This window comes from Garra rufa, chromosome 1, assembly GCF_049309525.1.
Source record: "Garra rufa chromosome 1, GarRuf1.0, whole genome shotgun sequence".
Taxonomy (NCBI): domain Eukaryota; kingdom Metazoa; phylum Chordata; class Actinopteri; order Cypriniformes; family Cyprinidae; genus Garra; species Garra rufa.
Window position 1 is genome coordinate 43808669 of NC_133361.1, and position 27996 is coordinate 43836664.

Below are 27996 nucleotides of genomic sequence, written 5' to 3' on the forward strand. Positions count from 1 at the left end.
CGAACGATACTCGCATATTTCACTTATTATTGCTGCTGAAAATGGTCAATTATTGTCATGTTTTGTGCTGTACAAATCAAACATTTGGAGTATTGACTGCCAAAAGTTATATCAAATCAAGGAGAAGAGTGCAAAAAACTGAGGAACAAAAGGTTGTGGTTGACCAAACCAAACGAGGATTTCCAGGGCAAGAATCTTGACAACATTCATGTTTGTTCTTATCATTTCCAGTCAGGCAGGTATAATATTACACTAATATCTTAATTAATACTGCTTGTACGTATCTTTACCAACTATTAACTTTAGTTTGTCAAAATATTGCACCTTTTCCTGCTTACTAAGTCCTTCTCTATATGATTTAGCAGCTTCCACATGTTTTTTTCTGTGTTTTAGCCAGCATAAATGAGCAGAACAACATATTTAGTACATAAACCATGCAATCCATGCTGTTGTTTACATCCAAGTATCACCAATATGGCCGCGCATCCGGGTAAATGACCAAATTGTGACGTAAGTGCAAAAATGTTTGCAAAATCTAAAAGATTCTTTGAAACATATTTCTTGCAAAGGAGCTTATAATTCAATCCAAGATTGGTCTAATGTCATTATCGAAGTGGATGCTTGGATGCTTGTGAGTGTACATTTCTTAAGTCTGCATAAGATTTTGCTTTCATTCATTTTCTCTGCAGAAGCCATGAATGAAACATGTTCTGTCTAATCCATGACAGACTCTCCAGGTGTACTGAGTTGGCCATTCAGAAAGATTTCTCAATGAAGGCCAGTTTGTGTTTTCAGAATCCAATGAGTGTTAATAGCCCTTTACCTGAGTTAACCTGCAACAGATTGCTGCTATGTCACTGCGCCAATCTGTCAGGCTTTGTTGTTGACCCATTGACGCAAACACGGGCCAGCCTGAGTGTATCTAAACAGGCTTTCTTCAACCGCAAGGAGACAGTTGACACTGAACAAGAAGTCGTCCACAAACAATAGAGCCCACAACAACTTTAATTTTTGAAAATTCTTATATAGACAGTGGTACGGGATGAGCTCAGGAAGTAGCTGCGACAGTCTCAGCGACTCACCTGTAAGCCCGATAAGAGTGGTAGGACCAACAACACCAGAAGAGGACCACCTAAATTCAAACAGAGAATGACAAGACAGTTCAAAAGCAAACCTCCCAAGAAGGGAGTCAAAGGGTGAGTAGATGATCTTTCTATACACTTTTAAAAGGTAAAATTAAAGGAATCTTTGGTTCCGTGAAGAACCTTTAACATCCATTGAATCTTTTCATTCCACAAAAGGTTCTTTATAATGGAAAAAGGTTCTTTAGGATTTTTTAAATATAAAATGGTTCTATTAAGAACTGTTCACTGAAAGGTTCTTTGGGGAGCCAAAATGGTTCTTCTATGGAACCTTTTTTAAAGAGTGTATTAAGAAATAACCTTTATTTTGATCAATTTCTTCTCTTCTTTAATTAGATTCAGAGATGAGATCCCAGGAATGGATGGTCTTGGCACTGGTGAGAACAACCCTTGGAACATTGCTTATGTAGTGATCAAATTACTGTGTTGTGTTATATGCTAAACCCATTACTCTTGCAAACTGATTTTTCTCATTGTCTGGCTCATTGCCGTGCTTCATCTGCCAACTTCTTTCACGCACAGACATCACCGTGGTGTGTCCGTGGGAAGCCTTTAGCCATCTGGAGTTGCATGAGCTTGCCCAGTATGGTATTATTTGAAACGGATGACTGGAGAATGTATGGCCTGGACTTGTTTAGTGGACTAGACTGGTTCCACCTCTGGATCCCAAAATCAGGGATGCTGAAATGGACACTTGCACCATTGCCTTGAAACAGTTAAGCTGTATAGATGCCAACCCACAAGCCTATGAATGTACAATAAATGTAATGTAGTGACTATTCAGATAAAGGTTTACGAAGGCTTATAGGATGGTGTTAAGTTGTGGAATTCGATTCCAGTCTGTTTGCATTTTTTTCTACAGCACAACCAAACTACTTATTTTCAATATCTATGAACTGTTTTGTTTTTGTGCTAATTCTATATTTTGACTTTTTAGTAGATGCACCCTGAGAGGAGAGGCCTTATTAGCAGTTTAAATCACTTTCACATGTGTTGTATGGTATTGATGTCTTAGAATTTCTTCAGCTGTTAGCAAATTTAACTTAATTTAAATAGATCTGTGTTAAATGTACAAATAAAGATTTGGTGTAGACGTCTCTTTCTTAAGATATCTGAAACATGAACAAAATATAAGCACCTTGACCAACATAGAAATTCATTGCTGCGTAAAATTGTAGTCTTTCCCCAGATGACTGTTCTTGAATAAAATGCATGTTTTAAATGATTAGCAGTTCACAATAACTGCTCTGTCAGTCAAACTGCTTCCTTCTAATTAGTCCTTGTAAATAGTCCCTCTTCTAATTTTTCTAAATTACTTATTCATGCAGATTAACAGGGTAATACATAATCAGTAAATTACATTTGCTAGGCCTTACAACTCACAGAATGAGCTTGTCAGCATTTTTAACAAAAGGAGGGCAAAACTAAATGTTAGGATAATAAAAGTATGGGTTTTTTCCAGATATATGTATATGATAACAGTGTTTTCAAACATTTTAGTAACCACAAAGGTTAGATTAATTGTTCTAAATTCACAATCATGAATCAATTTAGGATAGTTGATGGTTCACTGAATGTGGGTTGATTTGACGAGTCTCAACCGATTGTGCCAGAAAATGACTAACAGCAGTGGGGCACATTTTGAATGCCTAATACCAGCCCACAACACCCTGGTTTCAAAAGAAAAATACAGATAAACAACCAATGACATACTAAATTTCTTAAGCAAAACTTTCTACAATCGAACTTATATGAATAGGCACAGTTGAAGTATACACCACATACAAATTAAAATGTCACTAAACTGAAATCATAATTACACACACTCTAAAAAATGCTGGGTCCAGCCTGCTGGGTCATTTCATTGGCTTATTTTTAATATTTTTACCCAGGTGCTGGGTAGTTTTCTGCACTCTAAAATGCTGAGTTATTTTTTGGTAATTCAAATGCTGGGTTTAGCTTGTTGGGTCATTTTTTGGGGTTATTTTTAATTTTTTAACCAGGTGCTGGATAGTTTTTCTGCACCCTAAAACATTATGGGTTATTTATTGTAACCGAAATTCTGGGTTTAGTTTGTTGGGTCAATTTATTGGGTTACTTTTTAATGTTTTACCTAGGTGCTGGGTGGTTTTTCTGCACTCTAAAAAAATGCTGGGTTCAGCTGGGTAATTTTATTGGGTTGTTTTTTTTAAATATTTTAACTAGGTGCTAGGTAGTTTTTCTGCACTCTAAAAATGTTATTTTTTGTACCCCAAATGCTGGGTTTAGCTGGGTAATTTTATTGTTTTTTTTAAATATATTTTTAACTAGGTGCTGGGTAGTTTTTTTTTGCAATATAAAAAATGCTGGGTTTTTGGTAATACAAATGCTGGGTTTAGCTTGTTGGGTAATTTTTTGGGGTAATTTTTAATATTTTAAGCAGGTGCTGGGTAGTTTTCTGCACTCTAAAAAAATGCTGGGTTTAGCTTGTAGGGTCATTTTTGGGGGTTATTTTTAATATTTTTAGCCAGGTGCTGGATAGTTTTTCTGCACCCTAAAATATTATGTGTTTAGTTTGTTGGGTGAATTTATTGGGTTATTTTTAATATTTTACCTAGGAGCTAGGAGGTTTTTCTGCACTCAAAAAAAAAAAAAAAAAATGCTGGGTTAGCTGGGTCATTTTATTGTTTATATATATATATATATATATATATATATATATATATATATATATATATTTATATATTTATTTTATTTTATTTTTACACAGGTGCTGAGTATAGATGCTGGGTTATTTTTAGCAACCCCAAATGCTGGGTTTATGCGGGTCATTTTAATTGGTTATTTTTGATATTGCCAGTTACTTAAGGTGCTGGATAGTTTTTCTGCACTCTAAAAAAATATGGGTTATTTATTGTAACCCAAATTCTGAGTTTAGTTTGTTAGGTGATTTTATTGGTTTGTTTTTAATATTTTACCCAGGCGCTGGGTAGTTTTTCTGCACTCTAAAAATGCTGGGTTTAGCGTGTTGGGTCATTTTATTGGGTTATTTTCAATATTTTACCCAGCTGCTGGGTTGTTTCCTGTCAATACAAATGACTAAGAGAAAACTTGACTGACAGGAAACTTCCTGAATGAAATTAAGGTTTGAATTACATTGTATTCCTTTCAAATGATGATCACTGTATGAATAGAAAACCATCTGTAGTCTCACATTTTCCCTTTCTTTTTGTTTAAATGTACGTCACAGCTTTTTTATCATTTAAAATGAAAAACCTTCAGTAGGTTGACTGACTCAGCAAATGGGTTAATGTACAAAACCCAAGCTGGGTCAAAATAACCCAGCATATGTTCTGTCTGATATGTACCCAGCGCTGGGTTGCCAAATAACTAAGAAATGGTTGGCTTTAACCCAACATTTTTTAGAGTGTAGTGTTGACACAGTTACCGAATGCTCTACAGCAGCTGATGCCAGACAGATGTGTTTTGGCACCTATATTGATTTGAGAGGATGAAGGAAAGGAGATTTGAGACTTGCTCTAAATGGATTAGGACACACTGATCTTAACCCTGAAGCTTCTGCGCTGCAGATGGACACTTAATTTAATTGCTCTACGCTCAATTATTTTTCTTTTTCAATGGATCAAATTAAAATAAATGTATATGGATGATTGCATTTTAATATGGTTTATGCCCTAGCACTAGCAGCATAGTTAAAAAGTATTTGCCAGTCAATACTAAAACAATAACCTGATGACCTTACACTCACCCATGATTCAGCAATATTCAAATACTGTGTATTTACATAATCATAAAATATATAATTGTGTAAATGATTATAAATGATTATAAATACACGTGATATTGTCTAATCTCTCCTGAGATACATCACATATAGGCTGTTTGTTCAAAATATGCCTCACTGTGTGGATAAAACATGTTTAGCTGCACATGACAACACTGATCATAATAAACAGGGTGGATCATCACGGGATTCATACTTGAAAACGTCCGTGGTGACATCCTTCTAGCATTAGTCATAGAATTCCATTTCACACGTTCACACCTCACACCATTTTTTTCAGATAGCTCACAAGAATGTACCTTTGTAGTATCAGGGATGAATATGCCAATTATAGTTTAGTCATACAAGCACTTAGTAGAACGTCAGTCACACATAGACAAAAGCCTCAGAATGATCTAATCGATGTGATCCTTGTTTAATATTGACTAACCAACATTTAAGTCAAATATCTGTATTCTTTAATAGTTGGCCATATCTTTAGCACAGAAATGCTAGTATAGCCACAGAATGTGGACATTAAAACGTGTAAACTCAGAGTGAGGGTTTAAACTTTTATTTTGAAATCGCGGTGAACACTTAGCATTATGAGGAGGTTTATAAATGATTTACCTTACAAAACTGATTAAATGGCGGACGTTGCATTCCCAGATGAACGTTATAATAAACCCAAACTCACAACAACATGCAGTGAATGGAGTCTGATGTTCCACACACGCAAATAGTAACAGTTCCTGTGAAACAGCACTGTGAACGGAGCCGCTGTAAGAAGCACGTACGACGCATACAAATAATTGACGCAATGCTACATACATTAACCGTGCTTCGCATATATTTATGTATCTGAATAGTAGCGTTTGTAAATTCACAATTATACTTCACTTTTTGGGTTATTTTTTATATTTTTCCCAGGTGCTTGGTAGTTTTACGCAAAAAAAATGCTGGGTTATTTTTTGGTAATTCAAATGCTGGGTTTAGCTTGTTGGGTCATTTTTTGGGTTATTTTTAATATTTTTATGCAGGTGCTGGATAGTTTTCTGCAGTCTAAAAAAAATGCTGGGTTATTTTTTGGTAATTCAAATGCTGGGTTTAGCTTGTTGGGTCATTTTTTGGGTTATTTTTTATATTTTTATGCAGGTGCTGGGTAGTTTTCTGCACTCTAAAAAAATGCTGGGTTATTTTTTGGTAATTCAAATGCTGGGTTTAGCTTGTTGGGTCATTTTTTGGGTTATTTTTAATATTTTTATGCAGGTGCTGGATAGTTTTCTGCAGTCTAAAAAAATGCTGGGTTATTTTTTGGTAATTCAAATGCTGGGTTTAGCTTGTTTGGTCATTTTTTGGGTTATTTTTTATATTTTTATGCAGGTGCTGGGTAGTTTTCTGCACTCTAAAAAAAATGCTGGGTTATTTTTTGGTAATTCAAATGCTGGGTTTAGCTTGTTGGGTCATTTTTTGGGTTATTTTTTATATTTTTATGCAGGTGCTGGGTAGTTTTCTGCACTCTAAAAAAATGCTGGGTTATTTTTTGGTAATTCAAATGCTGGGTTTAGCTTGTTGGGTCATTTTTTGGGTTATTTTTAATATTTTTATGCAGGTGCTGGGTAGTTTTCTGCACTCTAAAAAAAATGCTGGGTTATTTTTTGGTAATTCAAATGCTGGGTTTAGCTTGTTGGGTAATTTTTTGGGCTATTTTTAATATTTTTACCCAGGTGCTGGATAGTTTTCTGCACCCTAAAAAATATGAGTTATTTACTGTAACCCAAATTCTGGGTTTAGCTTATTGGGTGAATTTATTGGGTTATTTTTAATATTTTACCTAGGTGCTGGGTAGTTTTTCTGCACTCTAAAAAATGCTGGGTTATTTTTTGTAGCCCAAATGCTAGGTTTAGCTTGTTGAGTCATTTATTGTTTTTTTATATTTTTATATTTTTTTGCTTAATTATAATTTTTAAATGGGTTTAATATATAATGTAACCTTGAAAAACAGTCTAATAATTCTCATCTGTGACATGGGCCACTTCCGATATTTTGCCGGTTACTCGACGAGGGAAAAATGAAATGGAAGATTTTTAAAAATCGAATAGTCGATTAGAAAAGACGAATCGCGACAGCCCTACATTCAAGAAACACGTTTTCACTACACAGATGTTTATCAAAATTATCCATGATTATCTGAGAGCAGGGTTGCCAGGTTTTCACAACAAAACCTGCACAATTTCTACTAAAAACTAGCCTAAGCATTTCGGTGGTGGGTAAAAATCATGTTCCAGGGGATAAATACATGTTTTTTGGCAGGGGTTCTCCTGGTAAAATTCACATTCCAGGGGCTAAATATCATGTTATTAGGGTCGCTTCAATCCGCGGACATGAAAAAAACAACAACAACAACGTGGCCCAATTCCACTGGAAAACTTGGCAACACTGTGTAAGAGTCACTAAAGAGGCCTGAGAAATGCATTTGTTGATTCATAGCTTTATTAGTTCACAAAGTTGTTTAAATGGTTATAAAATATTTGTTTTTTTAATTCAAATCAACAACCATATAAAAAGTATAGATCAGCATAGAGAAAGATCATCAACCAATAAAAACAAAAACATGTTGGCTTTAAACAACGAAGCGCAGAGCCTACAAGTCAAACTTCATAGCACACAAACAAAACAGGATGTCATGTTGATATGCTTCATCTGATGTTCAGCTTAAGAACAATTGTCACAATCACTGCCTGGCAATTATTTTAGCATAATCATCTTTCACTGCTCAATACTGTGATTTATTTGTTCATTTTAAAGTATAGATTTTCACAGAAAACAAACGCAGCTCAAGGCAGAAAATTCACATTCTGTAGACACAAACTATCCTCAGGAAATGTACTACATAAAACCATTTTAAACTCGTACCAAAACTTGCCAAGAGGCATTTGAAAAATAGGATTTACGCATTTCATTTTAGGGCCTGATCTACCCTGACAGATTTAATAGCAATTAAATTGATAAATCAAGAAACATTTTAAAATCCTTAACAGCACTAGGTAAACAATAATGTAATGAACCATATTTGCATGTCTGTAACAATATAATATGTAGTAGTCTGTGTTAAGTGCACATCACCGATAGGTTTCTTAATGCTACAAATGGAGATTAGAGGAATCTGTTTTATTCCATATCAGGAAACTTGCTTGTATTGTCCTGCATGTTTATAATAAATAGCTAACTTTGAGCTAACAACACAAGAACCTATTTTAAGCATTAGCAAGTCAGTAAGTATTCAAAACCACAACCTTAAAAAAAATGCATACGGACACATTATGTCAATATACATTCTCATTGGCATGGCAATACACACTGACATACACATCTTGAATAATAACTAGCCATGATAAACATGTAAGGTGACACAAAATGGTGCTTTTGGAGAGGCACGAAAAGTGACCGCTCTTGAAAAGCTCATCTACTCTAAAATATCATAATTGTAATAAATAAACAGTCTCAGTGCAAAACTAACGTAATGTGCTCATCCGAGCAATAAACGCATAACTGTGATAAAGGAGCAAAAATCAAGCCCTTAAAATACTGAGCGTCGTAAATTGTGCATGTTGCAGGTTTGTGTTTGGCATCTTTGACATGAGAGAGAGACTCTGACCAGCCCCTGAGTTTCTAAGGTCCAAAGCTGGTGCTCTGAAGGCAGGCTCCAGGGTGAACATGGTGACCAATCATGTCTGAGCCAGGTGAAGCTCCTCCAGACCATCTTTACCCACGTGGTAGCGGGCAAGATCCTTTCTGGTTACCAGTCCCACAACCTTCACATCCAAAGCACAGAGAATTATAAATTGTACAACATTAGGGATGAATTATATTCTGCAAATTTTGACTGATACGATGAGCTGTTAATTATTATGATGTTTTTGCAGATAACTGGTAAATGGTCAATATTCATGTTCTATACCATTTCCTATATAATACCTTAAAAAAAAAAGGAAATTAAAATAAACAAATATCATTTTTATAGCAATTTGCATATATAAACACTCAAGTGCAATAGAATAAACATAAAAAATACAAACATTCAACACTGACAATGTGAATTCTATGAAAGCCTGTTTCCACCACTGAATTAAAAATGTTATTGTGACTTTTTAATCTCACAAATCTGACTTTTTTCTCAGAATGGACTGATACAAAGATTATAAAGTCAGAATTGCGTGATAGAAACTCTCAGATGCAAATTAAATTCAGAACTGCAAGATATAAATTTGCAATTCTACCTTTTTCTTAGAATATTGTGACATAAACTCTCAATTGCGAGTTATAGAAGTTATAGTTATAGCGAGTTATAGTTAGAATTGCGTGATATAGTCATAATTCACATTTTTTTCTCAAAATTGCATGATGTAAACTTGCAATTGCAGGTTGTAAAGTCAGAACTGTGAGATACAAACATGCAATTCTGACTTTTTTCACATAATGCAAATTATAAAGTCATAATTGCGTGATATAAACTCACAATTGCAGGTTACTTTATAATTTACAATTGCGAGTTTATATCACTTAATTTTGAAAAAAAAAAAAAAAAGTCAGAATTGCAAGTTTGTATCTCGCAATTCTGACTTAATAACCCGCAACTGCGTGTTTATATCATACAATTTTGAGAAAAATATCAAAATTATCATTATTCATCTCACAATTCTGACTATAACTCGTAATTGTGAGTTTGTATTACACAATTTAAAAAAAAACTGTCAGGATTATGAAAATAACTTCCAATTCTGACAACTCACAATTGTGTTTATATCACGCAATTTTGAGAAAAAAGTCTGAATTCCAAGTTTGTATCTCGCAATTCTGACTTATCTCAAAGTTGCGTAATATAAACAATTGTGAGTTATAAAGTCAGAAGAATTGCTAGAAACAAACTTGCAATTTGGACTTTTTTCTCAAAATTACGTGATATAAACTCACAATTCTGACCTTTTTGTCAATAGTAGGATATAAACTCACAATTGCGAGAAATAAAGTCAGAATGGCAATTCTGGAGATGAACAATTAATTACCAATTTTGAGAATTTCAAGTTGCATGTTTTAAAGTCAGAATTTAGAGATATACACTCATACTTCTAAATAAAAAAGTCACAATTCTAAAAAAAAAAAAGTCACAATTATGAGATATAAACTCGCAAATCTAAGAAAAAAAGTCAAAATTGTGAGTTTTTGTCATGCAATTCTGACAAAAAAGTCAGAATTGTGAGATAAAAAGTCACAATTACTATTTTATTATTTATTTATTTTTATTTACTACCAGAAACAGGCTTCCATAGATTTTACACAGTATAAACAACAATAAAAAATATTAATGCTTGAAGCCTGTCTAACTTTAATTGGTATTCCAGTTTTGTGGAAAAATAAATAAATAAATAAAATTATTTAAATGCTGCAAGTAAATTTACCAATACCACCATTAAAATATGCAATTCAATTTCTTTCTGAGATGTGCTAAAGATTACACTTGACAGTTTTATTTTAGTTTTAAAGATTAACTTTAAAAGTGTGTTTGATGACACAAAGATCATCTAAATGTAAGACTAGAGAAAATGAACATGCAAAATAAATATCTAATACTGATCAATAATGATAAATTAAAAAAAAAAATGATACAGGACAATAAACATGTATAATACTAGTATAGTGCTATTATTTTGTGCATCCCAAAATTAGCTGCAAGTTAAAAGTAGTAACTAAACCACAATAAAACAATGGAATAGTGATACACTTACCCTGTTCTCATTATCAACCACCACTAGATGTCTCAGTCCTAGCGCCCGAAACAATTTAAACACACGGGGGAGTGAAGTCTCCTAAAATCAAATATCGCAGACTAGAACAGTTAATACTGCAGATGATTAAACCACATGACAACCGAAATACACTTCCTGATGGTATTTTTACAGTAAATGTCATGTAAGAATTGTTTTGAGTTATTTCAATAGGGTGTGGCAGTGGTGCCATTTAAAGCTGTGGCACTGCATAATTCCAGGTATGATAAGCCGAAAACTGGAGAGCTTCCAGTATCAGCATTATTTTATTTTATTTCCTAATCCATTTGACTGTCATGGCATTATCAATTTCACATAAACTTGCCTAAATGTAATGCACATGCAAAAATACCATCAGTAGGCCAGTCGTTGGCCTACAATGTAGGTTAACTGACCTGAGGCACAGTATATGGGGTCGGGTTCATGAACTCAGTGAGGTCCATCATGCACTCCCTCTCGTCCTGAGAGACGTGGATGGACTGGATTGGGGGGAAACGTGGATATGCATCTCTGAAGTCCTTCAGCTGTAGCTTCCTTTGGCTGAGACGTGAAGACGCCCGTTCCACAAACACCTGAGACACAGACAGAGTGAACTATTAGTAACAGTATTTCCTAAATCAGAAGGATTAAAGTCCAATTAAAGTATTGTAATTCAGTGTTTCACACCTTATGTTTGAGAAGAACAATTAGCTGAGAGCGAAGAATAAGTCCACAGATTTTTCCTGGCTATGGAAAGAAGACAAGCAAGTTTAGTTTAAATTAAACCTTAAATATACTAGCTAGAATTACAGGATCTGAGGTCATGTTTTTATGTTTGTCACCTCATCGTCATTATCAGCAGTATCAAGGACCACAGGGAAGCCGTTATGATTGGTGGATGTGTTGCTAAGAATGTCCACAATTCTCCCGACTTTCTCCACTCTGTTAAAGCAGGTGACTGGAGAGCTCATGACCTCTCTGTGGAGAAAACATCAACACATAAATGACATTCACTTAATGATACTTTAACAGGGCTTTTTTTAGAATTACTTATACAGTTGAAAGTTTACATACACCTTGCAGAATCTGCAAAATGTGAATTATTTTACTAAAATAAGAGGGATCATACTAAATGCATGTTACTTTTTATTTAGCACTGACAATGAATAAGATATTTCACATAAAAGATGTTTACATATAGTCCATAAGAAAAAATAATAGTTGAATTTATAAAAATTTAAAAAAGACCCTGTTCAAAAGTTTTCACCCCCAGCTCTTAATGCACGTTTTTTCCTTCCCTCAGATGTCGTCAGTGTGAAATGGATCACAAAATCATACAGTCATTGTTGGAAAGGGTTCAAATACACAAAAAAGCTGAAAAACCAAAGAATCTGTGGGACCTGAAGGATTTTTCTGAAGAACAGCAGGCAGTTTAACTGTTCAGGACAAACAAGGGACTCAGGTAACAACACAGTTTTAAGAATAAAGTGTATGTAAACTATTAGAGTGGGGTCATTTTTATAAATTCAACTATAAATTTTTTTGTATAAATTTTAATATTGTATGTGAAATATCCTATGCAGTCCAGTACTAAATTAAAAATAACATGCTTATTAGTATGATCACTCTTATTTTGGTAAAATAATTAACATTTAGCAGATTCTGCAAGGTGTATATAAACTTTTGACTTCAACTGTAATATTGTAAATGTATTACTTTTTTTTTTTATCTTTTATTTAGTATTTAGTGCTTTCATTGTTTTTATTTTTTAATATTTCTGTTCATCAAAAATGTACATAAAACAAAGTTTAATAAATCATTTCATTTTTAGTTATTTTATTCCATTTTACCTCAACTTCTCATTCTCCATCTTTATTAGTTTAGTCTTTATCAGAACTGTCTAATAACTGAGAGGTAAATACTATAATATTTTTTACATATACTATCAACATTCAGCAAATATGCATTATAAATAAGCCTTTGAATATCTAATAAACATGTAATGCCACATATTTTTGCTAACTTTGGCAAATCCAGAGGTTACCAGATAAATGGTTAGTGTTTTTTATTTGTGTTTTGACAGCTTTGTTAAAAAAACGACAACAGATCAACAAGTTCCTATCTAACATATGTGACCCAGGACCACAAAACCAGTCATAAGGTTAAATTTGACAAAACTGAGATTTATACATCATAAGCTCAATAAATAAGCTTTCTATTGATGTATGTTTTGTTAGGATAGGACAATATTTGGCTGAGATACATCTATTTGAAAATCAGAAATCTGAGGATGCAAAAAAATCTAAAAGACTGAGAAAATCACCTTTAAAGTTGTCCAAATTAGGTTCTTAACAATGCATATTACAAATCAAAAATTACATTTTGATATGTTTACAGTAGGAATTTTACAAAAAATCTTCATGGAACATGATCTTTACTTAATTTCTTAATGATTTTTGGCATAAAAGAAAAAAAAAAAATTTTGACCCATGCAATGTATTTTTGGCTATTGCTACAAATATACCCCAGCGACTTAAGACTGGTTTTGTGGTCCAGGGTCACATATACATTTATTCATTTTGCAGATTATTTAAATGATCGATTTTTTTTATTGTTAAACAAAGTCATTATTTTATTTCTTTGTGCAAAAAAAGTATTCTTGTAGCTTCATAACATTACAGCTGAACCACTGATGTCACATGAACTATTTTAACCATGTCCTTACTACCTTCCTGAGCCTTGAACATGTCAGTTGCGTTGTTGTCTATGCAGGGTCAGAGAGCTCAGATTTCATTAAAAATATCTTTTTTTGTGTTGTGAATATGAACGAAGGTCTTACCCTTTTGGAACGGCATGAGGGTGAGCAGTTAATGACAGAATTTTAATTTTTGAGTGAACTGTCCCTTTAAAATACTGTGATATTACATAGTCCTTTATATCGGCCATCAGCTACCATGCTTTGTAAAATATTGGTATGAGCCATCAGAAAATCCAAATTGGTCAACCACAATGTACACCTAAAAACCTTCAGCTGACTGAAACCCAGCACTGATATATATTTAATACAATATAAGTAATATTTTATATTCTTTTGTTCTCTCATCTGAGACAGGAGTTATGATTTAGTGTAATTTTGCATGGTTGTATGAACTACCTGGAACTCCAGACTGAGAGTCAGTACTGAGAAGTTCGAAGCATCATATGACAAGTACGGCTGATGGGTGTGATTACCTGGCCGTCAGCCAATGAGAAGTAGGAGGAGCCTCCCAATGGAGGAAAGGAACACTCTGCAGCTTAATATGGATGTCATACAGGCCCTATAAACAACAAAAACCAGTCAGACAAATGCACTCATGTGCTTCATGCTCTAATGACACAAAACTCAAATGACATGCATGCATGACTAATGCTTTGTGACACCCTTAAAAAAAAAAAAACAACAACACAGAGCAAAAACTCCTGGAAGGACAAACCACCAGCCATGCCAGGTATTTTGTTTCTCACCTCTATAAAGTAATCCCCCACAATCTTGGCAGTCATCAGCACGAGCATAATGGGAAAGCCATATGTCACGTTCCCGGTGGCTTCTACCAGGATTACGGTGAGACTGAGGGTCATTCTGACAATGCCGCCTGTAAGATTAACACAACAAAGCCATACTTGTTATTGCTGACAAGTACTTCCTTCACAGAAATGCAGTCAGGAGAACTATTATAAACCATAGGACAACATTCCTGCTGCATTTTCTTAAAGAATGTCTAGTTGACTCTAACACGACACTAAAACACCAATAACTCACCAAGCTGGGCCGCAGCACCTATTAGAGCATACTTCCCAGGATCCGCCCAAATCTAGCAGTTAAGAAAACATGTAAACATCACAATCCTGCTTTCTTCATGTAGGTCTTTTTATCTCAGATTTGTTGTTTAAGATGAATTTTAGAAAAGCAGAGAGGGGTAAAGCTGTTCTTACCGATTGGCTGGAAGTGATATAGGACAAAAGGATCCCAAATAGTCGTCCCCAGGCTGCTCCGATGAGCAGAGACGGGATGAACACTCCTGCCGACACGGTCAGACCATACGTCCAGACAGCCAGGAAGAAATAGGCCAGAGTGAAGAGCCCCAAAGTTATAGGGTTGTAAGTTCCTGAGCAAGAGACATTCCAAGTAAAATTACAACATTAAAACAAAACTAGATTGTAGTAGGCCTTCAAAAATGATGGGTCGGCCAGTTTAGAATCTCTTTAGACTGGGACTGAAGTCTTAATAACAGGCTGTCCAGTTATGGTCCAAGGTATACATTTAGTAATCAAAATTTATAAGATCACATTACTTCTTTAAGTCCCACTCCTCTTTGATAATGGTTGGCTGGGTAATTTCATCTTTCTTTATTGTTTTCATTATGTTGTCATTATTTTTATTAAATATTTTATTATTTTAAAGGTGCCATAGAATGGAAAACTGTGTTTAGCTTGGCATAGTTAAATAATAACAGTTCAGTACATGGACATGACATACCATGAGTCTCAAACACCACCGTTTCATCCTTCTTATATAAAGCTAGTGTTTGCAAAAGACCACTGAAAAATAGTTCAATTCCAACATAACACCGACTGTTACGCAACATCCCCGGGATAGTTAATAGTTACGCCCCCAATATTTGCATCACCCAATCACAATCTGTAGTGAGGTAAACTTCTGTTTTTTTAGCATACTACTAAGCATTCCAGCTCTAGGGGGCAGTATAAAGCCACTAGCAGAGAAATTCTAAATGTGATTGTAATATTACTCATATAATTTTTTTTTAGGACATATAATCACATTCTACATTATAATGCATTAACAACTTGTCATATTTGAAAACTCTGTCCACTTGTTATGCTATGTACCGACTGTTGTGCACTCACAGCGCTCTGGGAAAGCAATCAAAGATGGCTTTTCTCCAGAGCGTAGGAAGATTTTAGCTGCCTGTCAGCTGGCCTGCTTCCAGCTTGTAACTCTAAATCTGCTTTGGCAGGCAAATGCATACAAACACAAACGCTAAAAAACATGCGGACACACCACATAACAACCGAAGAAGTGTTCGAAGGCTTGATGTTTCGATTGCAAGTTTGATAAGATGTCCACACACATTCCCAAACCCATCCACACCCAACCACACCCTCCCTGAGACACACCTGGAGGGTTGTGGAACAGACTCCTCACACTTCGCTCAGGGGTGTTGAAGAAGGCGGTGGCCATGGAATTATATTCACCATCAGCGCAGAAGAGCTGTAAATAAACAATATAACAAATCACTTCATTCTGATCTCAGATGAGTTCAGCTTTGCAATTTATCATCAGGAAATATCTTGAAAGCCCAGTAAGTATATAAACACCTGTAGGGGATATTCCTCAGAGTTGTCCTGTCCCAGCGGCTGGCAGTCATTGGAGAAATAGATCATAGCAAAGGAAACTGTAGCGGTCACAGCCGCAACCAACATGGCCTCCATTACCTGCAGGCATGGCCGGTGGACGTATCTAAAACGTAATAAATCATGTTACAATCTTAGAGGACAATTTTGGACCAAAACAGATAAAAAATAAAATGTAAATAATTAGCAAAAAAATTTAAATGTTACATACAACCCTATTATTAAAAAAAACAGAATATATATTTAAAAAAATAAAACACAAATAAAAAATAAATATTCTTAAACATTTCGTTTTAAAAATTTTTTTTCAATTTGATTATATTTTCAAATATAATTGATTCCTGTGATCAAAGCTGAAATTTCAGCATCATTACTCCAGTCTATAGTGTCAAATGATCCTTCAGATATCATTCTAATATGCTGATTTGTTGCTCAAAAAACATTTCTAATTTTTGTTTTCATGATTCTTTGATGAATAGAAAGTTTACAAGATTCACATAAAATAGAAATATTTTGTAACTTGTAATTTGCTGTAACTTCAGATCAGTTTAATGTATTCCTGCATTAGAAGTATTAATAAAAGTATTAATTTCTCTGGAAAAAAAAGTGATTTCACCAAACCCAAACTTTTAAATGCTAGTGTAAAAATGCTAAAGTTACTGGTGACATTTTAAAATAAAAAGTTATGCTATACTCAAACACTACTTTTTCAAATAGTTATTATGTTTTTTCAGTATCAACTCATTTTTACTCTCTATTCAGCTTTACAAACTCTCTTCCTTTACTTGTTGGCCTCAATTTACCATGCAGGCGTAACCCAGAAAATTGTCACATGACAAGTGATTGATGTATAAAAGTCTTGGAACACATTCCATCTGCTTCTGCTCAGTAATACACCCATTCAGTAACAAAACCTACCCATCTGAGTAATCATTTAGCAAACTGTCATTTAGCAAACCTATTGTCTTTTTCAAATCATTTTAAAAAAAGTTCTAGGTGCACTGCTCTAATAGTAGTCATTTTTCTTTTCCAAAATGAATGCCATACATATTACACATGACCTTCCATATTTAACAGCTTACAATCCTACCTTATTCTGAAAATTGTTAGCCAATAATTGATGACATTGAACAATGCTCCAAGCATCCCTCCTAAAAAATAAAAGGGAAAAAAGAGAAATAATTTAAAAGCTACATCCTTTAATTTTAATTTTGCAAATAAATGTTTTATGCAACGACAAAGTGATGAACTTCTCCTCACCTATAGCTCCCATGATAATGAAGAGAGGAATTTCATATAAATTATACTCTACACTCTAGAAGAAGAAAAAAACACATCAAATTTAGATCAAGGATGTCATGACTAATATAAGTATAATACCACATTCAGATGTTTTTCATTTTTGTGTAGAACCCTATACAATTCATTTTATTTATTTGTTTCATTTTTTTAATAAATGCTGTTTTTTTCTGTTTTTATTTTTCTGGACAGAGTCAAACTATTAAATTAAATGTTATTAATCAAAAAACATGTCTAATTAATTGAAATCATGAAACATAGACAATTGAACAGCAATTTATTAATAGTTTTTTTCCTATGAAATAAGTTTTTTATTTTTTCTCAGATTCAGTTTTATTTTTACCAAATTCTGTTTTCCATTTTAACTTTCCGGATTCCATTTTAATGGTTTAATTTAATAATAATAATAAAAAAACATAATTACTTTAACATAATAAGTATTACCATTATTTGTGTGATTATTCCTTTAAAAAATATTGTTTTAATATTAATTTTATTATTATCAGTAGTACTATCATTACATTAAGTGATATATTTCTGTCACCGTTTCTTCAAGTTGAACCTTTTAATGGGTTTTGGGTGTTTTGATGGGTTGCTGTGAAGACCTTTAAGTTGTATACATGATGATGATAGTTTTTCTCAAATTAAACAGTAAAAGTAGAGCTTTCAGAGAAATTTTAGAGATTATTTTTATGTGTTCGTGTACACATATATTGAGGCGGCAGTGGCTAAAAACACGTGTGTAGCAGAGGTGTAAAAAGTACTCAAAAATGTTACTCAAGTGAAAGTACAAGTAATGAGTGAAAATTTTACTCAATTAAAAGTAAAAGTACTCAGCCAGAATTACACTCAAGTAAAAGTAAAAAAGTACTGCATTAAAATTGTACTTGAGTATTAAAAAAGTAAAAGTAAAAGCAAAAATGAAAACTAGAGATTCTTGTTTACGTTTTTAATCTCTAAAAACATGAAGTGAATGAACCACATACAAGGTTTTATCCTGCTTTAGAACTGTTTAGATTTAACCTTTGAAGGCCGATATTTCTTTGTTGAGCGGGAGACAAAGGATGCATTTCATCTTGTATGAATCCTTACTAATACCGCTAAAAGAAAAGAATTCGCTAAGGTAAGGCCACGGGTGCTCTTGCCCCTGTGGCTGATTTTGGGCTGCGTTCACTACTGAATCATGTTCTTCCTCCATTTTCTTCCACTGACTGCATGTTATAATTTCTCTAATTTCCAGGTCAAGGTGCTGTGCATTGTGGTGATTGATGCAACTTGATGTCACTTCCAAAGGACCAATGAACATGTCTGATTAATTTCATAGAATGTAAAAACGAATCTCATTGGCACAATGAATAACATTTTAATTAAACTGGAATTCAGCGCAATTCAATTGGTTTGTTAGCAAGAGAAAATAGTAAAAAAAAAATTCACAAAAATTAGTATTTTGAAATTATTTACTTTTTGACTGTAAATAAAATTGTAAGGAGTAAAAAGTAGTTTTTTTTCTTTAAAAATGTACTTAAGTAAAAGTAAAAGTATTCATTTTTAATTGTACTCAAGTAAAGTAAAAATCCCCAAAAATAATACTTAAGTACAGTAATCAAGTAAAATTACTCAAGTACTTTACACCTCTGGTGTGTAGTAAGTAAACAACACTGTGCATCTTTGCCATTCATTCACAGAGGGACACACACAACATGCGTGATTCATATTTAATATTTACAGAAACTAGTCCATATCACCTTTTGATTTAAGTGTACTGACCTACTTTTGATTTATTCATCCACAATGTAGCATATTCCATGACATTCCGCTTTATACAGTAAATTCTATTTTTATGGCTAGATTCCGCAATCCCGTCCACGTTTTCCAAAACCATAGGGCCCTACTTGTGGTATTTTGGAGAGCTTCAAGCATCAATTCCACTTTAACAGATTTTCCTTTCAAATCTCTGTTCTGTGTAAAAACTTTGGCAGCTAAAAAAGGAAAGAGACCTTGTCAGAGTAACTAAAGAAGATAGAAACAGAACTTACGACACTGTCAAAGCGGCCAAAGTTAATGAGACCGGGGCTGGACAGTTCTCCGGGCTTCCCATGGTAAATACTCAGGAAAAAGTTCAGTGTGAAGGTGGAGATCATTGAAGCAAAGAACTAGATCAAAAACAAAGCCAGTTGAGGGCTTCAAACGGCTGACCTTTGAAACTGAGTGAAACAGACAGTGCTCTTTAAAAATGGGCCAAACTCTTATTCACAATCACTCACAATTCTCCAAGTCAACATCTGGTTCCAGAAAGAAGCGCCTTCTTCTAAACTGAACAGAACCCCACCTGTGCCAAAAACCACAATGAATCAAAGATGACCCTGAACAATCTTATCCAAGAATCATTTCAGGAAAGTTTAACAGTCTTTAAGCTTTTATTCAGATGGATTTTCACTTATAGCTACTTTAATATGCTTTAACAACATAATAATAACATATTTGACATTGGCCTTGCATAGCTCACTTCCATCCCATGTAAAACTATGGATATTTAAAAAGATTTTCTGCATGTCTCACCAACAGGGGCTCCAAAGGCAGCGGAGACTCCAGCTGCTGCTCCTGCCGAGACAAAGTCTCTCTTCTCTGTGTCCCTGCGGAAATACTCAAATATCTGCGGGAACACAAACTTCAAATCAGGCTCTGTGTTTACTGTAGGATTCAAGCAGATCTAACCGTACAGAAAACTGACCTTAAAATCTCTTTTTAGTGAAGTGCTTCTGCCTTGAGATACTCCTGCAGCCACCACTGCTCCCGAGTGAATCATTGGTCCTTCCTGTTAGAGGAGAGCAGCTGTTGAGTCCAACAATTAGCTTAAAGCCTCATTAACCCCAACTGACACATTTTCTATTGTACCTTTCCAACGGCGAGACCTCCAGCAACTGAGCAGATCACACCAAAGACCTTTATCGCCAGAGTCTGTGGACATGGAAGAACACTGTTATGGAGACCTATCATAAGAAAACTGAAAAAGATCTATTTATCTATATATCTCATATAGACCAATTCGGTGTTTGCAAACAGTGATGACACTGTGGGCGGAGCCTATCTGGTGGCACAAAATGTTTTCAAGTAGCAGTCTATGGACTAAACGATTAAAAAAGACTACATCTCACAATTTTGATAAGAAAAATCAACTCTGCATTCTTTCTTTTCTCCTCAGCTCAGAATGAGTTTTTTAGCCCACACATCTGGCTTTTTTTCCCTCAGAATTGGCAAACTCGCTATTGTTGGGTTAATTCGAGTTATTAAGTCAGAAATAGGAGATATAAAATTGGATTTGTGGGGGGAAAAGTTTGAATTGTGAGATTTTTACAGGTTTAAAGGGATAGTTCACCCCAAAAATGAACTAGTCCTCAATGTATCGTCACGAGCCGCAGGGTTTCATTTGTGTTCTACTGAAGAAACAAAGTTACATACATCTTGAATACTCCGGGGGTAAGCAGATAAACATCAAATTTTCATTTTTGAGTGAACTATCCCTTTAAATAGTATTTAATGCTGTAACTGTAAGACTAATATAAGAAGTTCCCTATAAACTGCAGATGTAAATATTATGTAGACCTATTGTTTAAATCAAATTTAAAAGGACAGTAATCATTGCAGGTTTTATCCATAAGTCTGTCCTCTTAAACGTCTGTGTTTAGCTTCAAATGCCATTTTTGATGATAATATTCTATAAAAATGATTTGATTTCTAATTCTGACATCCAAAGGCACAACACTAAATTTTCTCTTATTCCATGGATTTTATCTGGTTCTTTGTTTGTCTGACAGAAAAGCTTAAACTATAAAAACATCACCTTTAGTCGGACAACACGAGGGATCTTCACTCCATTCAGGTAACATTTTATTTGAGGGATTCCACTTCCTGCAGCAATGGGCTGTGAGAAAACAGACTGCATTTTAAGTAATGTTCAAAGTGAAATTATTCACAACTACTTGCTAAACACTATATAGTACACAATGTACTCTGTCATTTAAAAAAAACAAAAAAACATTTTTTTAAACAGTCTCCTATGCTCACCAAGGCCACATTTATTTGACACAGTATAAACATCAATATTGTGAAATATTATTACAACTGTTGTAATATATTTAAAATGTTATTTATTTGTGTGGATGGTTAAGATAAAGTTTTAGCAGTTATCAATCCAGTCTTTAGTGTCACATAATCCCACAGAAATTTCGCTAATATACTGATTTACATTTTTTACAATTATTATCAGTGTTGAAAACAATGATAAACTTTTGTCAGGACTCTTTGACGAATAGAAAATTTAAAAAAAATGCTTTGATTTGAAATAGAAATCCTGTGTAACATTATGCAAGGCTACACTGTCACTTTTGATCAACTAATTATAATAACACCTCCTTGCTGAATAAAAACATCAATTTCTTTTAAAATCTTGCTGATCAAACAGTTTTGAAAAGTCCAGTATATTGCTTATTAGAGAAATGGCAAAGTTTGATTAAATAAGCTTACAAATAGCACTAAATTCTACTTCAAGTTCATTTGTGGGAATCAGCGGGACAGCTGTATCCAGTACAGTCGTGGCCAAAAGTTGAGAATTACATAAATATTGGAAATTGGAAAAGTTGCTGCTTAAGTTTATATAATAGCAATTTGCATATACTCCAGAATGTTATGAAGAGTGATCAGATGAATTGCATAGTCCTTCTTTGCCATGAAAATTAACTTAATCCCGAAAAACACTTTCCACTGCATTTCATTGCTGTCATTAAAGGACCTGCTGAGATCATTTCAGTAATCGTCTTGTTAACTCAGGTGAGGATGTTGACGAGCACAAGGCTGGAGATCATTATGTCAGGCTGATTGGGATAGAATGGCAGACTTGACATGTTAAAAGGAGGGTGATGCTTGAAATCATTGTTCTTCCATTGTTAACCATGGTGACCTGCAAAGAAACGCGTGCAGCCATCATTGCGTTGCATAAAAATGGCTTCACAGGCAAGGATATTGTGGCTACTAAGATTGCACCTAAATCAACAATTTATAGGATCATCAAGAACTTCAAGGAAAGAGGTTCAATTCTTGTTAAGAAGGCTTCAGGGCGTCCAAGAAAGTCCAGCAAGCACCAGGATGGTCTCCTAAAGAGGATTCAGCTGCGGGATCGGAGTGCCACCAGTGCAGAGCTTGCTCAGGAATGGCAGCAGGCAGGTGTGAGCGCATCTGCACGCACAGTGAGGCCAAGACTTTTGGAAGATGGCCTGGTGTCAAGAAGGGCAGCAAAGAAGACACTTCTCTCCAAAAAAAAACAAACAAACATCAGGGACAGATTGATCTTCTGCAAAAAGTATGGCGAATGGACTGCTGAGGACTGGGGCAAAGTCATATTCTCCGATGAAGCCTCTTTCTGATTGTTTGGGGCATCTGGAAAAAGGCTTGTCCGGAGAAGAAAAGGTGAGCGCTACCATCAGTCCTGTGTCATGCCAACAGTAAAGCATCCTGAGACCATTCATGTGTGGGGTTGCTTCTCATCCAAGGGAGTGGGCTCACTCACAATTTTGCCCAAAAACACAGCCATGAATAAAGAATGGGTCCAAAACACCCTCCAACAGCAACTTCTTCCAACAATCCAACAACAGTTTGGTGAAGAACAATGCATTTTCCAGCACGATGGAGCACCGTGCCATAAGGCAAAAGTGATAACTAAGTGGCTCGGGGACCAAAACGTTGAAATTTTGGGTCCATGGCCTGGAAACTCCCCAGATCTTAATCCCATTGAGAACTTGTGGTCAATCCTCAAGAGGCGGGTGGACAAACAAAAACCCACTAATTCTGACAAACTCCAAGAAGTGATTATGAAAGAATGGGTTGCTATCAGTCAGGATTTGGCCCAGAAGTTGATTGAGAGCATGCCCAGTCGAATTGCAGAGGTCCTGAACAAGAAGGGCCAACACTGCAAATACTGACTCTTTGCATAAATGTCATGTAATTGTCGATAAAAGCCTTTGAAACGAATGAAGTGCTTGTAATTATATTTCAGTACATCACAGAAACAACTGAAACAAAGATCTAAAAGCAGTTGAGCAGCAAACTTTGTGAAAACTATATTTGTGTCATTCTCAAAACTTTTGGCCACGACTGTAATGTACTGCAGAAATTGAGTAGTATTCTACTATGCTACTCTGAACACAGCTAAATTCTGCTTTCCGCTTGGGCACATTTTATTGAAAGAGCACAGTAATTTCTCTGAAGTGATACTGAAGCACAGGAGGGAAGCAGAAGCCACACAAATCTCATTCTGACAGGAAGAAAATACTCACCTCAAAGAAAGCAACAGCGATAGCGCCAACCATCACGAAAGCGGAATTCAGCACTGCCCACAGTATAAGAGAGATGGACAGGCCGCCAAGCTCTGTGAATTTCTCAATGTCTGAACGTCAATTTAAAGAAACTTTAAAGCCAGTTAGAAATAAATAGAACACAGTGACACTTAATTAAATTGAAAAAAAAACTTTCCATGGAATTAAATTAAGCCTTTTTAAAAATATAAAAAATATTACTGAGCTATATTACCATAAATAAACTTTGTTTGTTTTTTATCAAACATTGGCTACTGTTTATGGCCCAATTATTCATGTAGTACAATGGAAATAAATTACACAAACTTTCACTATGTGTTTACACATATGTGACCCTGGACCACAAAACCAGTCATAAGGTTAAATTTTACAAAACTGAGATATATACATCATATGAAAGCTCAATAATTAAGCATTCCATGGATGTATGGTTTGTTAGGATAGGACAATATTTGACTGAGATACAACTATTTGAAAATCTGGATTCTGAGGGTGCAAAAAAAATCAAAATACTGAGAAAATCACCTTTAAAGTTGTCCAAATTAAGTTCTTAACAATGCATATTACTAATCAAAAATTACATTTTGATATATTTATAGTAGGAATTTTACAAAAAATCTTCATGGAACATGATCTTTACTTAATTTCCTAATGATTTTTGGCATAAAAGAAAAATCAATAATTTTGACCCATACAAAGTATTTTTGGCTATTGCTACAAATATACCCCAGCGACTTCAGACTGGTTTTGTGGTCCAGGGTCACATATGTAAATGCATGAAATAAAATTACGTTTTGACAAATTGTTCACAAACTGCAGTGTATTGGCTCATTTTAAATAATGAAGGAGCAAATAGAAGAAACTGATCATATTAGGTAGTTGCAAAATAGATGGCTGACAGAGGAAAGATACTTTGTTTGACTACAAAGTACTTAACACCAGCTAAATTCTCCACAGCAATGTCTATCATACATGCGATGAGACCAGTGAGAATCCCAATCAGACCGCAGATCACCCATCGCGTGATCTCCAGACATCTGAAACTCTACGGTTAAGAGAAAAGAACATTACATGTTAATCTATACTGGTCATAACAAACTACTGTTGCATAACAAGGGTTCTGTCAGTACACTCAATAAACTGCTAATACATGGAAACGGCTTATCACTGAATGCCGTTCCACTAATCTTCAAAATGTTTGGTATGACATATTAGTTGTGGGTCAAGCCATATTTGGCGAATACTATGAAAAAAAAAAGTGCTGTTCAATTCAAAACAATATGCTATAAGTTATGCTGTCATTTTAATGCATTAATTTTGCGTTAGTATTAATAATAAAGAAGATAATGAGGTTTTTAGAGGTCAAATTAATACATCACATGCACACTAACAGTCAAAAGCTTTTGAACAGTAAGATTTGTAATGTTTTTTTAAAGAAGTCTCTTCTGCTTACCAAGCATGCATTTATTTGATCCAAAATACAGCAAAAGCAGTAATATTGTGAAACATTTTTACTATTTAAAATAACTGCTTTCTATTTGAATATATTTTAAAATGTTATTTTTTCCGATGATTTCAAAGCTGAATTTTTAGCATCATTACACCAGTCACATGATCCTTCAGAAATCATTCTAATATGCTGATTTGCTGTTTAAGAAACATTTATTTTTGTTATTATTATCATCAATATTTAAAACAGTTAAGTACATTTGTTTTCAGGATTCTTTGATGAACAGAAAGATCCAAAGATCAGCATTTATCTAAAATAAAAGGCTTTTGTAACATTATACACTACACCATTCAAAAGTCAGTGTAAGAAATTATAGAAATTAGTAGTTTTATTTAGCAAGGATGCTTTAAATTGATCAAAAGTGATGATAAAGACATTTATAATGTTACAAAAGATTTAAATTTCACATAAATGCTGTTCTTCTGAACTTTCTATTCATCAAAGAAACCTGACAAAATTCTACTCAGCTGTTTTCAAAGTAACAATACTAATAATAATAATAATAATAAATGTTTTTGAGCAGCAAATCAGAATAATTCAGCTTCGAAATCACAATTAATTACATTTTAAAATATATTCAAATAGAAAACAGTTAGTATTTTATAGTATTTGTTTCAAAATTGTACTGTTTTTGCTGTACTTTGGATCAAATAAATGCAGGCTTGGTGAGCAAAACCTCACTGTTCACAAACTTTTGACTGGTCGCGTAAACCAACAGTTTAAAAAAAAGCACAATTGATTGTCTCAATGGTCTCCATCAACCATTATGGCTTTAAACTCAGTAAAAGACTCTATATGAACAGCTTATGAAGCACACATGACCCAAGTTAACCGTTAAACTTTTCCCATAGACATAAAACCTCTAATGAAACTCTCTGATGGTTCTACTGACCATGTGACTCATCCGTCTCTCTTCCTCCAGAAACAACTGATTCTCGCTGTTATCATAATCAAGACTCTGAAACACAAAATGCACTATAGGTTTGACATTTCACATCACAGCTCTTCAAAAGCAGTTTATTTAAAGTGTACATGTTGCATTTTGTCTTTGTTTTTTAAGTTCAAAACATACAGATTCTTCAAAGCATTTCTAACAGACAATCAATTGAAAGAGAAGAGGGTGACTGAAGGTCAGATCTAGATTCAATTACCTCAAATTTGAGGGACAGCAGCTTTTCATTGTGAGGGATTTCCTTCGGCCGACTTCTCACAATTTCCTGTGTGATTTGGGAAAAACAGACTCAGAGTTGTCGACATTCATCGAGGGCATATACAGTCATTCTATGCTCATGCAATCAGAATAGAACAACACTTTATTTAGCACTTTATGAGCAAATAGGACCTCATGACAACACTTTGGAAACATAAACTCACAAATGATCAAGTACAATGTACAATGGCCGATTTGAGAAGAGACTTCAACCACGCTCATGCGCTATGCCAACATTCAAAGCATTAAAACCACAAACACCTTGAAACTAAAACTGAAACTATAGCTGTGTCAGTGATATACAGCTTTTTTCTGGACTGGAGTATAGGCTTTTATGTCTGTATTTCTAATAATGTTTTGTTTTTCCGCATCTTTAAAAAAAATAATAAAATGGAATTGATGTAAAATAGATTTTACCTCTTCGGGTGTGATTTCCTCCTCAAGGTCCACAGTGCTCAGCCTGCCTATATGAAATATACCTCCCCCGGATAACTATGAACCAAATACATTACATTTATCAAGAGTCTAGGTTAATCTACAATTATAGTCAGTCTACAGTATGCATTCTGCACAAACATCTATTCGAAAAATAAGCTATTAAAAACAAATGTTGGTACAAGTCTAGCTGACACTGTCAGGAATATTACATTTTTGATATCTTAACTTCTAGCTATGTCCCTGACTGTAATTGAGAATCAACCAATTTGATGTAGGTCATAGGATCACAGGTGCTTGCAGTTTCTTAGCAGAACAAGAGGGTTAAAAGAAATGGGAAGTTAAAATCCAAATATCCAGAATTGCAAAACACTTACAAACACAAATCCTTAATAGGGCTTACAAGAAACCCTATTGTTGTTTACCCTCTAATAACAAGTCTGAAAACTATTTTGTTTTCATTTCAGCCCTGTTAGTGCAATATTTTGTTTTCATTTCAAGAAGTTAGTGCAAGTGTATTCATGCTTTCTGTGTCTGCAAGTCACAAGCACACTAACGTTACCTTTGCATGCTTAACAAGCATGCTTTGTTTAATCAGCAGGGCAGGTATTTCATAAAAGCAGAAGTCAAAACATTCTAGGTTGATTGTTAAAGTCATATATATGTCATTTTTTGCAGTGTGTATGGCCTGTCTGGTAAGTTACCTGTCTGTTGTATTTCACTTCTTCGGCTCCGTTCAGCAGTGGCGTTCTCTCTCCGCGATCATCGCCTCTGCTAGACCATGACACTTTCTTCGCAATGTTGGCCATGTCTAGTTTGACAATTAATTATACATCAAACCTGCTAACTGTAAAACTACTGCGAACACTTCTACCCCATGACTAACAATCACACACGATCTCGTGACGAGTGTACGGAAAGCACAGAGGTCCAAGAAAGAAATCGTTTACAAAGGAAATGTAGTTCACAGTTATTCCAGATTGTGTCAATGGCGTAGCCTACAGTACAGAGACGATGCTGTTCTGTTATAACGGTTAAAACATGCTCATAACT

General features: G+C 34.5%; 1 protein-coding gene across 2 annotated transcripts; it reads right to left on the reverse strand.

Moving 5' to 3' along the window:
• Positions 1–7376: 7376 nt before the first annotated feature.
• clcn7 (chloride channel 7) lies at positions 7377–27844 on the reverse strand. Of its 2 annotated transcripts, XM_073833187.1 has the most exons (25): positions 27648–27844; positions 26926–27000; positions 26450–26515; positions 26191–26256; positions 24701–24833; positions 23750–23859; positions 21262–21342; positions 20316–20378; positions 20152–20235; positions 19980–20073; positions 19685–19749; positions 19457–19573; positions 17382–17436; positions 17212–17272; positions 16086–16227; positions 15885–15978; positions 14682–14854; positions 14509–14560; positions 14214–14341; positions 13941–14026; positions 11552–11687; positions 11397–11456; positions 11126–11302; positions 10692–10772; positions 7377–8720 (listed from the first exon to the last, which is right to left on the reverse strand). In XM_073833187.1, exons 1-25 carry the CDS (start codon positions 27750–27752, stop codon positions 8634–8636), a joined length of 2391 nt encoding a protein of 796 aa, XP_073689288.1. In that variant the 5' UTR covers positions 27753–27844; the 3' UTR covers positions 7377–8633. The 2 variants fall into 2 exon arrangements, with proteins under 2 accessions (XP_073689288.1, XP_073689289.1); XM_073833188.1 differs by lacking the exon at positions 26926–27000.
• Positions 27845–27996: the final 152 nt, after the last annotated feature.